The following is a 13,208-nucleotide window of genomic DNA, read 5'->3' as shown; positions in this document are numbered from 1 at the left end:
TATGACTAGATGTATGGATATGAAGGAGGCGAGGAGTGTATGTCAGGACAGAAGAGTGTGGCGTTCCATCTTCTCTGCCTACCCCTGCGGAGAAACAGCGTGATGGTAGTAGTAGTAGTAGTATTTACCAAGTAAAGTCTAGGTGACTATTGATATTTATAATTTTTTATTTATTTATTTTTTATTTATTGATTTGGCATTTAATTTGTAGAACTCCATTTTAATTTATGTATTAATTTTAAATCAAACACACATTTTTTAAATTCTATTAAGTTGTATTTTATTAACAAAAACACATAAAAAAAATATTGTAACAATTGTTTCGCCTTGTTAGGGCATTATCAAACGAATGTGAATTTTATGTGTTTTTGTTAATAAAACACAACTTAGTAGACTCAAAAAAATCTGTGTTTGATTTAAAATTAATACATAAATTTTTATAATGTTTGGCAATAAGTCTATAGAAACATTGCGAACTAGCACTGTTGTAACCCTAATGATATTTTTGTTAGTTATACAAATAAAGTATTGTCAAGTTGTACACCTGGGTATAGAAAGGAACATAATGATATTTTTGCTAGTTTCACAAATATTTTTCATCCTTCCTTTTCTCATTCTTCCTCTCTCAACTGCAGATGGGCCTCTAAATTCAAGGTTTCGTTAGGATTTCTTCTTTTTAACTCATTTGCAAGGTCGTACTACATAATATCAGAAATATTACAGAAAATTCATGTGTTGTAAAATAATAAAACGCAAAATGTAACTATAAAAATTTATTAACAGATAAATAACTACATACGCATCTGGTAAAAAATGGTATTACTTAATAATACTTTGATTATTTAGTTAAAGAATACATAATTTAAGATCTAGTTATGATTATGGTTAATTAGTGTGTTATTGCATCATTAGAGGTGTGACTAAAGTCGTAAGATAAACCTTTGAAATTATTTTTTTATGGATTTTAGTAGACTAAATGAATTGAATGGATTATTGTGATGAAATTGGCTACAAATTATTGTATAAGGTACATAATAAATGAAATTACAAAACATAAAAAAAACATAACATAGTGACGCTTCTTAAATTAATTATGTCAATGGGTGAGTCGATTACTTCAAGAAAGATTTTAGATATTCTTCTGAAAATATGATAAAGCGTACTTATAGGTACAATAAAGGCCATCATAGCTACTTGTATGATTAAAACAATTTGGAAAGTACCTTGTCTGTTTTCACAGAACCCTTTCATTAAATATTTCTATCAGTATGTTTATACTACAGTGATGAACTAAGGTACTATTGTGGGGTGATTTTTGTGAAAACAGTTAAGTAGTCTAGCATTATAAGTGTTAATACTAGCATGACTACATTGAAAAAAGCAATAGAACCAGAAAATGGTTTGCCAAAATATTTGTAAGGCCTTCCATGTAGACTTTCTGGTAAAAATCTAATACAAATCACCAGGTCAGTAACACAAAAAACTTGTATAAAAATTGCTGATTATTATTAGGTAGCAGAAAGATACTTACATATTAAATTACTTGGAGAATTTGGATGATGCAATATCTCTCAGGATGATAAAAAACTAAGTAACCCATTTTAAGGAGTAGGGTACAGTAATTATTAGAAAAAGTGCAAAATTCGTGTAGTCTTTCCCATTCCTCAGATTTGAAGGTGCCCGATTTATACGAAAAAGATATAAGTTTACATGAAAAAAATGACATACACCTCAGGGGCTTAGATGAAATATACCCTTACATTACTTGTCTGTAATGCATATATAAAAAATTCCAATAAAATATTAAAATTACAAAATAATAATAATAAAGTTACATGAATTTACACCATTCTATCCAAGTTAGTCCACCCTGCATTACAGATGATAGAGTCCAATTCTTTGAAGTTAATGTTGATACTGTTAAAACCTTTTTTATGCATATGTTATTTATGTTACCGACCCATTGAAAATATAAGCACTTATTATATGTACATTACACAATTGAGATACATATTTAATACAATTATGTATTATTAAAAATAATGTCTGGTAATCCAGCACCCAGACATTTAATTTACTATGTATGTACTCATATAAAATTTCAAGTAAATGCAAGCGCGATATGAAGTAAAAACTGCAAACTATATACGCACAAGGATTAATCTTATCACAATGTGAACGTCACTTAATATTATTATACAAAAAAATGATACTCATTCACAAAGAATGACAAATACAAAATTATTACTTCAATACCTATTGTAAAAAAAGAATTGCTTTGATTTATTTTATTTATTTTTGTCATACTTAAAAGATATGTTTTTTCTCATTTAAACAATTATAAAAAAAATGTAATAAAAAATAAATAGTAACATACAATAAAGAATATGAAATCAATATACAAAACACATAGAAAAGATTAATCTAAAAATCTCAAAATAGTATTAAATAACAAAATCAATTTTATGGTCTAAATTGCAATTGCAAAAACAGTAGTTTTCTATGATATGTGATTTTTTGTATTAACTTTTTAACATGTATATGTAAAACCTTTAATTGATTGTTAAACCTTTGCAAGTGCATAAACTATATATACAATTAAATATTGTACATATTATGTACAACACAGTATTGTACAATAATCTCCCAATAATTAATATCCTAAGATAATATATAAATGAAAAATCCAGGGTTAAATTTAATATACAAATTTTAGAAGCATTAAATAAACATTAATGTAACACGGTTCTCAAAGAGAACTTCAGTTGATCAGTCCCTGATATAATTATATTGGTCAGAATAAACATGGCAACTCTTTGATGACTTTGGTCATATTTATGTAAATATAAAAATTGGTTACTTATTTGAATCATGATCAATACAGTTATAACGGTTTTATTATTTTTTAATATTGAACTCCTACCATACTAATAAGATTTGTGACCTTATAGTCTATGAACGTGAATACTATAGATTTAAAGCAAAAAATCTAAATATTGGTATTGCTTGGACAACCTATTAACAACATTACAACATTATGTGTACAACATATGTATATGATTTTGTAAATATATGTCTACTGGTAGAAATAAAATGTAAGAATACATGTAAATCAACCCCCAAGTTGTAGACATTAAAATTGAAATCAAACTCAAATAACTAATTTAACCTTCCCGGGAATATGGATGTAAATGAACGTCGGTGTGAATTTTCCTCAAAGTAGTATCGACGTTAATGATCAAAGTCCGTCTGTGAGTTGATATGATGTACCTTAAATAGCAATGACATCTGTGGATTTTTGTATGTAATTTTGTCATAAAATAAAACCTGAGATGGTGAGTTTTATTTTTGACTATTTTTACATAATTTCTATTTACATACATAGACTTTATTACATACATAGACTTTATTACATACATAGACTTCATTACATACATAGACTTTATTACATACATAGACTTCGTGAAAAAAAAAACATGGAAAAAGAACCCACTCCCCAGAGAAAGTCGGACATCAATTTTTGTACTCCCAGAAAGGTTAAAACAGGAAATCAAATAAAAATTGAAGCTTAAGGCACTGCATTCTTGGGGCTTTTTCGTGGTCACATACTGAAATATTCATGGCAAGCCAATATTACAAAGAAAAAAACACTCGACAGATTATAAAGGTTGCCTTTTCAGCATAATTTGAAAGGTTGCCTCGTCGATTCCGACCAGAGATGTCGGCACTGGTGAGTTAGCGCAGCTTCCTGGAAATGGCATCGACCAGCTCATCGACCCGGGGGCTGGTGCCCTTGAAGGTGGCCGGGCTGGGCCCGATCATTTGCACCAACTGCGGCACGTCCTGCCCCGAGATCTGGCAAAACTTGAGCAGGGCCTTGAGGCAGCGGAAGAGGTGCTCTTCAACAGGCACCGTGGACAGGTGCTGCAGGATTGCCATTGTCAACTCTACTGCCACGTCGTCAAACACCTAACAAAATAGAAATAAAATATTAATCAGTTGTTATTATACTGAAATCACAAAAAAATGTAAAAGACATATTGTCCGTAGAACATTGTAATATTTTTTTGTATGAAGATTAATTTTATTTTGAAAAAGATGAAATACTTGTATAATACTAATTAATGAGTTTTTTTTCATTACACACGATTAGTTTCGAAAACTACAGATGTTTTCATCTTCAGGTGAAAAGGTGTTTTTTTATTTTTGATAATCAACATGTCATTCCAAAAAGTTAATGCCGAATTGATAAATAATATAAGTTTGATTTTTGTCATATAGTAACATATCGCCCAATCCTTTCAAGAACGTCATAATTCAAAAATCGACAATTTTCAGTTGTGCATATTTTCAGAATGCCCAGAAAATGTACTATATCCCAGCAAAAGCGGCATATTTTTACCTTAATATTTACCCGCTACAGGACAGAAAATGTTGTTTTTGCATTTTGAAGAAAAGGTAATGTTTACTTATTTTTTTAAATATACTAAATATTTTTTAAATGGAGAAATAACCTTCAGGTTTTACCTAAAAAGATTTGTCGCACAGTAAAAACTTCAATAAGTGGCTTGGTACTTATTTTTAATACATTGCCTTATATTTTTAAACTTTAAAAACGTTCTCCTGAAAAATCAAGTTTTTTGATTTATGACGTTCTTGAAAGGAGTGAGCGATATGTATTGTACACACCATATAATATTATAATTCATCATTCATTGGTGTATTATATTATTATATGGATGTATTTTTAAAAATGATAAAAAAGTTATAATATTTTGATGGCATAACATTGTTTTATTATTGTCTGAAAAACACAATAACTTAACAAAACATACTTTTTGAAACTTACTTTGATTTAAAATTATTCCCTTTGAATAAGCACTTACGATTTTTGGTTGATATTTTTATCAATATATTTTAGAATGACATTTTTTTCATGTTGTGGATTTTACAAAACTCAATTGGAGTTTGCACATTTTCTTTCTTTGTAATTTCAACATATTGCAAAATGATAGACATTGAGATTACATCGACGCTTTGATCTCCTGGTTGAATTAACAAGTCAGATGATTTAGTGCAGAGGTGTCAAACTCGAAAGGCACCAAGGGCCGCATAAGGTATTTTGGGTACTCGAGGCGGGCCACATCAAAAAACTCAAAAATCTAATTTTCATTTCAATCTGACTTTAAGTGAATAATTTATTCATTTTTAATCAATGTTTTACTCAGTAAATACCACTATTTCTTAAAATCTACTGTGGCACGTGTTTCGATGCAATCCACATAATTTTCAAACACTGTACGTGTTTGATATACAGTGTTTGAAAATGATGCGTAATGCATCGAAACACGTGCCACAGTAGATTTTAAGAAATAGTGGTATTTACTTAGTAAAACATTAATTAAAAATGGATAGATTTTACCACAAAGTGACTGCCGAATCAATTAATGAAAAATGAATAATTTATTATCAAAGACGGTCACATGAGGTACAGTAGATCCAACTTAACGATTTTGTAAAAGAATATCATATGTTCCCGTACAAAAAAAATATTTCAATGAAGAATTAAAATAAATGAAAAATATAACCGCGGGTATCCGTGGGCAGCGAGTTTGACATGCCTGATTTAGTGGATAATCAATTAGCAATAATACTCTGTGTCGGGAAAACTAGCTGGACTAAACCAATTTATAAACGACCATTATTTCTGTACATGCAAAATTAAGAAAGGGCAACATTGCATAAAATAATTTTATTTTATAATAATTCATTTTAGTCTTAAACAGATTGAACTTTCAGCTCATGGTTTTAATTACAATTTACTTGATTCACATCTCTTAATGTTGGTATCCACAGAAAGTTAAGCCTTTGTCAATAACAGCCGCCATTCTCTTCATTTGTGGTTTGTGAGATAACCACATTAAATACAATTTTTAAACGTTCTGATACCAATTAAGATGTATATTTACTTTCTCATAAAATTATATCAACTTATCTTGCAAAAGCGCGATATCACGGTTGAGATTTCCTTAATGTTTTATAGTTAAAATAAACTCTAAAAATGGACCAGGTAATAAATAAAACAGACGATTATATTATTTGATAACAAATCTTAAAAGAACAATGCTGGAGTACCATTTTCTTGTGAAAAAGTTAATTAATGTTTGTTAATTCATTTTTATTGACATGCAAACGGTTTTTTTAAATATGCAATTGAAAAGACAGAAAGTATTAATAATACGATTCAATTACTTGCAAAAATGTAGGGTGGAATACTAGTCATTAACTACCTAATAAATTAATACAATGTGTAATTGTGGTGCTTATTTAATGGTACTTCAACCAAAATGGTACAAGCTTCATTTCTAAACTTTTTACTCTCATCAGACAGCTAAGAATGAGATCACGTTGATTAGAATTTTTCAGAATTCATTTTAATCATGTCTTTATGTATAATTTAAAGCTGTAAACTCAAGCGGAAATAAAAAGTATGAATTGTAAGTGGCTTCCTTCATTCTGTCGAATCCTTCTCCTACACTTAGGAGTGAAATGATTTAATTAAATTAAAGCGAGAACTAGAACTAAACACCCAACTATAACTAACCTCTAGATATGATCCAACACTAGAATATACTTTAAAAAAATATAAAAGTATTTGAACATCTTAGGTTTCAATGCCCAAGTAGATGCCGATAGCTTTGTTTTGATTTACATTACATGCTGTTTATATTTTTTGCACAATATACAACCATTCAATGACATTTTATTTATGGGATTAGATTATTTAAAAACAAAACATTCTTTATTCATTTCATTCAAGGAAGTCCATTGAGCCGATCCGGTATTATTCTGAACATAAGAGATAGAGTGAATGCAGGTTAATTAGCTCTTTCAATTATAAAATTATAAATGCAATAAAAGCTAGCCAAGTCATACCCGAAAAAGGCTTATATTTACATATCATATTTACAAGAGAAAGTGACCAACTACCAAAACGTAAAATGTTCAGGAGGGCCATTTAAGTAACTTTTGCTTGGCAAGAAAATAAACATCAATGCAGTTGGTCATTTTTAACAAGTCAATATATTATACTTCCTAGTTTAAAATCCTTTGGGATTTTTCAGGGCAATATTAAGCTAGTAAGATATCAAATAGTCAATGATCACGTTTTTGTAATACAATGCACTTGGTCACTTTCTCCTGTATGACAACGATATATCCATGTAACTGAGGGTAATTTTCCAACAAATTCAATCTATTTTTTCCACGTACTAGGTTATTGTGTAAATGTTATTTTATCTATTCAAATTTTAATCTCGACAGAATTCCAACATCAGAAATAATCAGAATGTTAATGGCGCAGATGATAGCAGAGATTGTCCTGCTAACTAGCTCGGAATGGGCTAATAGAGAAGACGATTCAGTGTGCGAGTGATGGGGAAGCCATTGACTCCGATTAAGAAGAGTTCAAATTAATGGATTGTCTTGAAAAATCATCTCGGTACGTGAGGACTATCTCAATTCGTAATCACTGCCCTAGCATAAACGAAGCATTATGTTTAGTTTAGAGAGATTTCATAAAGGTTTAATATGATTAACATTAGAAACAACAGCTATTAGCTAATGCATCACGGATAGATTATTTTCCAGGAAGCTTTAATCTAACACGAATCTTGTACCTTGGAAATGGAGCCACGTGGCAAAATCCTTCTTAATCCTTTGGCATGATGCATTTTCTGGAAAAAACAATGCGCTGCAAAATATCTCGCTCACATGATCAATCCTGATCAAGATTTCCAAAAACCTTTTTAATTGAGGAAATTTCAATAAAAGATGTACAAACTGTACCAGACAGTAAAAAAAAAAATTAAGATTCTCACAATCGATTCAGGGCTCGAGGTTTAATTAATTTTTGATTTTCAAACCATAATTACAAAATTTCGAATCAGAATTTTAAAAATCATTAAACATTTTGTAAATTAAAACGGCTAGTATTTCATGTATGCAGCATTACTTTATCAAAAATATAAAAACATTGAAAGCTCTTATCTTTTAAATGAAATAACATATAGTTTACGGTACAAATTTTATAAAGGTCACAGTTAGAACTCGTGGATAAGTTTATATATATATTTATAACTGCTATACGTGAAAGGGCTTTCCCATCCTGTTTATTTTCTGTTCCTTCTCTGATTCAAAGAGACCGGTAAGAGTACTAATATGTTTGAGTAGTCATCGCCACTCAGTCAACTAGTCAGTATTGGAATTAATCGAACATAAACATCTCATATAATTATACTATACTATTCCGCTTTCACTACCTTCAACTCCACTGCTCTAGGAGACTTTTTCCAGACCTAATGAATTATGCATACACAACCTCGTACTTTAGAGTAAGAAAAATAGTATAAAATGAAGGAGTCTTTTTTTAAAGTAGATCAAAATGCCTGGTGGTAAAATTAACAATCATGGTGGAAAATTTAAATGTGGTACAAAGAAATATGAAAGAAAATACTGCATTTTGAGGCTCCTAAATGCCAATTTCAAATAATTCAGCAGATCTCAAAAATATAAAAAATCAGAGTACTTTTGGATCACAGTCATACATAATTATAGTAGTGAATTCTTAGGCAGAGTCTTATCTGGCATTGAGTACAGTAAAATAGAATAATTTCTTTAGTGAAAAATAATAAATTGATTGTTGCGTAGATGGTATGTGTAAGTATCTTTTATGGTGAGTTAGTAGTTTGCGTCTAGACTACAAGGTTAGGGTGAAAAAGCAGTATGTACACAGATATTTGCAATAATTGAGACAGGCAGAGGGAAGGAATCGGATACAGACCACAGTTTTTACCTCCTTGCAAGCGAGGTTGTGCACGATGGCGCTGCCGATGTCCTTGAGCTGAGGGTCCTCGCTGAGCAGGCTGTGCACCGCCACCTTGGTGGTGACGCGGATGTTGGAGATCTGCTGCCCCGAGTGGCTCCACTCCGAGATGTACATCAGCCACTCCGAGGATGACAGGTTCTCAAACATGTTGCAGACCTGCGCAAAGGTTATGATGTAAGAGCGAGGAAACAAGTTTAACCACTTAACAGTCAAATTTTGTCAAGAAAATTTAAAACATAAACAAAATTCTATTTATTGTCTTCGGATACTCGTTGTGAAGTGACGCTGTTCGATATTGATGCGCTTACTTTCGGTTATCCTGCTTTGCTTTGCTGACCTCCAGAACGGTAGCCGAGCATGCTGGCCATTACACTACGGAGGCGGACATTACACTAACAAGTCAGATTAGAGACTCACGAATAAGGCGAGTGCCCTCTGCTCCTCGATCTGCAGGCGGTCGATGGAGTGCGCGTAGTTCATGAGCACGTGCTCCCTCCGATCCTGGTGCAGGAGCAGCACCACGTCGTCCTTCAGGGCCGCGCACGCCAGCGTCGAGAGCACCGCCTCGCGGGACCCTGCCGGCAGCGCTGTGTCGCACAGCAGGCGGCCTGGACAGAATGACAATCACTCACTCAATATTCCGTCATATATGAAAAGTGGTTAACATTACAGAAAAGTTTGTTTATTCGAGACTGAATGGATCTAATCTTGTAAAAATATTTCAAAACTTGAATAAGCAAAATTGAAAATTGAATATTAAACTCATTTTCCATTTACAAGTTGATGCCCTGTTTAAAAAAAAATTGTGTTAACACACTTCGGAAGGGAAAGGTTTTACTACCCGTTCGATCGATTGATGCTTAGGACTGGAAGGGTATTTTTACCTTCGACGCGCCTTACCTGCACGGGCCTCATTTTAAAGTCAGAAAAGGAATTACATATTTAATATTTTTATATGAATATTATGTACCAATCTCTATGTAAAGGTCTTAATTTCACTTGTCCGAAATGTGTTAAAATAAATACAACAAAAAAAGGGCGTACATTGGAAAATTTAAATAAATAAAACAACAAAAATGTTTGGATTTTTTTTTGCGCTGTTTTATAATTTTATTTTTCGAATTTCAAATTTATAAACGTTTTCAAGTCATCTAAAGCTTTATATCGAGTATCACGAGACTACGGATTTTCGCCAAAAAAACTTTATAATTTTATCAGAGGGACAAGAATTTTTCATTTTAGAGGGACAAGAAAATTTTCCAATATCTTTCATATTTGAAACAAAAAAATTAGAAGAATTGTTTGAAAGTTTATTCAACTAAACAACATTGCCGACTCACCAAGATTTAAAAGTGATTTATTTCTTTCTAATTTTCATTAAATATTACCCCGGGTTGAAGCACAAGACTGGCCATTTGCCATTGATTATTTAACAAGATAATCAATCAACCATTCAGGTGTAAATACTGACCAATGAAGCTGAGGAAGTTGTCTCCGAGAGCCCAACTGCCCTCCCCCTCCACCAGGTAGTGATGCAGCTCCTGCAGACTCTGCTCATCCTCCGCCGAGAGGGACGCTGAACTCAGAGATGATGCCAATTTGTCAAATAAATCCGTAGCCTGCAATAAAACAAATTATTGTACTCCATTACCAAATTTTGTTTTTGTTGTTGTTGTTATTGAAACTACTTTATGTTGGGCCATGTGTGGGCAAAGTGTGGCTCAGGAGCCGCATGCGGCTCTTAGACAAAATTCAAATCCAAGATTCGGACCTGAAATACAAATAGAAAGAGCCTTTGCTTAATAAAAGCTTTTCCTATTCCAATAAAGATGTCGGTAGTGAACTCGCATGAACTGTGTCACGAGTTTGATCAATATATCTAGGGGTTCCGAAAATTGAGTATTGCGGTTGTAAATCATGGGTAGAATTGGTGAATGTTACACGTGTGTAGGGTGATCACTTAAACCAGCTTATGACGGTCGTAAGCCCTGTATATGGCCAGACTTCCATATTTTTCTTCATCTATGTTGAGATGTCAATAAAAATATTTATTTTGAATAAAGAGTATTTAACCGGCTCGATGATACGAGCGCGTTAACCCGCTCTCCGATTCCGTGCTTACCAGGCTAGTCATACAAAATGAGTGCGTAAACGTGCTCTCGTTTGAGCTTGTTGCAAGCCAATATCAAATGCAATTGCAATATTTTTAAATTAGTATTTATAGAGACATTCATTAGGAAGATCAAGAAATACTAAAATATTACAATTTACCGTTATTATCAAGGTTACAGTCATCTTTTTAAAAGCTTTGTTGAAAAAATCTCGGCCTGCTGGGTACGGCCATATTAATGCCTTCCGGCATTGAAAGGGTTAAAGTTGCTTTGGAGATTAGCATAACCTATTGCGTATTAGCGTGCGCTTTTTGGCGAGTCCTTACGTTCATGTCGCTGAAGACTATGGGCGGGTCCCTCTGGCGCTTCCTCTCCTCCTCCTCGAGGCGCTCCTGGCGCTCCAGCTCCAGCGCGCGGTCGCAGGCCTTGTTGGGGCGCGCCTCCATGCCGCCCTCCGCGTCCTCCAGCTCCTCCAGGGGGGCCCCGTTGCTGGCGCCGTTCAGGTGCTCCGCCGCCGCCTCCGCCATGCCGCTCTTCCTCCTGTGCGGGCTCGGGGGCAAACCTGCTCGCGACGCAAACAGTTCAATCGTTTCATTCAATCAACAATACAGGGAAAACAAGAGAGCTTTTAAAAATATTTCACAATATAATTACAGTCAACCCCCTATAACGCGGAGATAGGTACGGCGTTATGTTTTTTAATTGTATTTCAATTTCAAATGACTCATTACAGTCGTTTCCGCTAGTTAAAATGTAAAAATACAAATTAAAACATTAACCCATTATAAAATTCCCAAAGATAAAGAGGTAGGGGTCTACCTATGTCAACTTTGTAGGGGAATTTACTGTATAATTAAGTATAAAAATGATCTATTATATCAATATTAAAAAAAGATTCCACAAAGGCTTGGCCTGTGTGTGGGAATACATTTTAGTTTAGAAATTTAAATAAAGGGTACTGGAAGAATACGAATAGCTTAAAAGTGCTAAATACTAACATTTGTTTTTAACAGAAAACAAAAAACCAAAAAAATTAAATTAAAACATTAATAAGTATTTACTATATGAGTTATCCATTGAAAGAAGAAGCTACTTAGATCAAAGGTATTTCTGTAACTACGTCTGTATTGTGTAAAAGTGAGCAACTATGCAAGGTGTGTGTTCATTCGGGGTCCAATCTCATATGAGATTCTGTACAAGCAGCATTTAAATAATATGTATTTCTTTTACTTTTCTTCGATTAAAAATAAAATAATAGTACTTTTTTAGTATTTGGACACACTCAAAATGTTGTAAATAATAGTAGTTAAATTAAATAAAGTTAAAAATAGAAATTAAATAAAATACCTGAATTACTGAATTCTGAGTATTCGGAAGAGCTGTTGCTTTGTTTCTCTTGCTCTCTGTCTTGTTTTTTCTTCTTCTTTTGTTTCTTCCGCTCTTTCCTGGCGATTTTCTCGTTGATGGAGTTTCTCTTTTCGTCTAGTGCGAGCGACTGTAGTCTAGAATAACGAGTTAAAACATATTTAAGATATATCACATTTACGGCGTTAAAAGAAAGAAGATCTAAATTTTTAAATAAGTACCTCGCTTCTTCAATTTGGGTGTTCAACTGAAGGAAATCGGGACTCTCCTGTCGTGAACCTCGGACCCCGTTTGTATTGATGACACTCTAAATTAAAATAATTATATTATGTTTACAATCTTCAAATATCAACTGCTCACGTAAGTACACGACTCCCCAGTCTGCAGATTTTGTATGGAGGATAATGAAACACAAATCCACATTCTCTATAACTCTGACGCACTCGCTTGCAAACGTCACATACTTGGAGGGTTACTACTAGACTCCGAGAAGGTGAAGCTCTTACCACCAAAACAGGTCAAGAGATACATGACTCATATAGGTCTTGAGAGTGAGCTATGATACAGAGGGAGGGCACAATGGAACTAATATCGCTCACTCCTTTCAAGAACGTCATAAATTAAAAAACTTAATTTTTCAGGAGAACGTTTTTAAAGTTTAAAAATATAATACAATGTATTAAAAATAAATATCAAGCCACTAATTGAACTTTTTACTGTGCAACAGATCATTTTAGGTAAAACCTGAAAGTTTTTTCTCCATTTGAAAAATATTTAGTATATTTAAAAAAATAATTAAACAATACCTTTTCTTCAAAATGCAAAAACAACACTTTCTGCCCTGT

General features: G+C 32.8%; 1 protein-coding gene across 11 annotated transcripts in view; it reads right to left on the bottom strand.

Annotated features, from left to right (window-relative positions):
• Window positions 1-758: 758 nt before the first annotated feature.
• Window positions 759-13,208, bottom strand: part of LOC148300633 (uncharacterized) — a 40,364-nt gene continuing 27,914 nt past the window's right edge. For 7 of the 11 annotated variants that reach the window (XM_088274477.1, XM_088274478.1, XM_088274482.1 and 4 more), the window contains exons 6-13: window positions 12,585-12,670; window positions 12,346-12,500; window positions 11,325-11,560; window positions 10,359-10,506; window positions 9,305-9,495; window positions 8,855-9,043; window positions 7,680-7,736; window positions 759-3,969 (exon numbers count right to left, since the gene is read on the bottom strand). In XM_088274477.1, coding sequence (XP_088130603.1) covers window positions 3,736-3,969; window positions 7,680-7,736; window positions 8,855-9,043; window positions 9,305-9,495; window positions 10,359-10,506; window positions 11,325-11,560; window positions 12,346-12,500; window positions 12,585-12,670 — 1,296 coding nt within the window. In that variant the 3' untranslated portion in view covers window positions 759-3,735. Of the gene's footprint in view, window positions 3,970-7,679; window positions 7,737-8,842; window positions 9,044-9,304; window positions 9,496-10,358; window positions 10,507-11,324; window positions 11,561-12,345; window positions 12,501-12,584; window positions 12,671-13,208 lie in introns of all 11 variants that reach the window. The other 4 variants (XM_088274487.1, XM_088274484.1, XM_088274485.1 and 1 more) reach the window with 2 other exon arrangements.

This window comes from Brachycentrus maculatus, unplaced genomic scaffold (assembly GCF_059751285.1).
Source record: "Brachycentrus maculatus isolate JH-2025_06_01 unplaced genomic scaffold, ASM5975128v1 h1tg000683l, whole genome shotgun sequence".
Lineage (NCBI taxonomy): Eukaryota > Metazoa > Arthropoda > Insecta > Trichoptera > Brachycentridae > Brachycentrus > Brachycentrus maculatus.
This window is presented reverse-complemented; position numbering and strand designations above follow the sequence as displayed.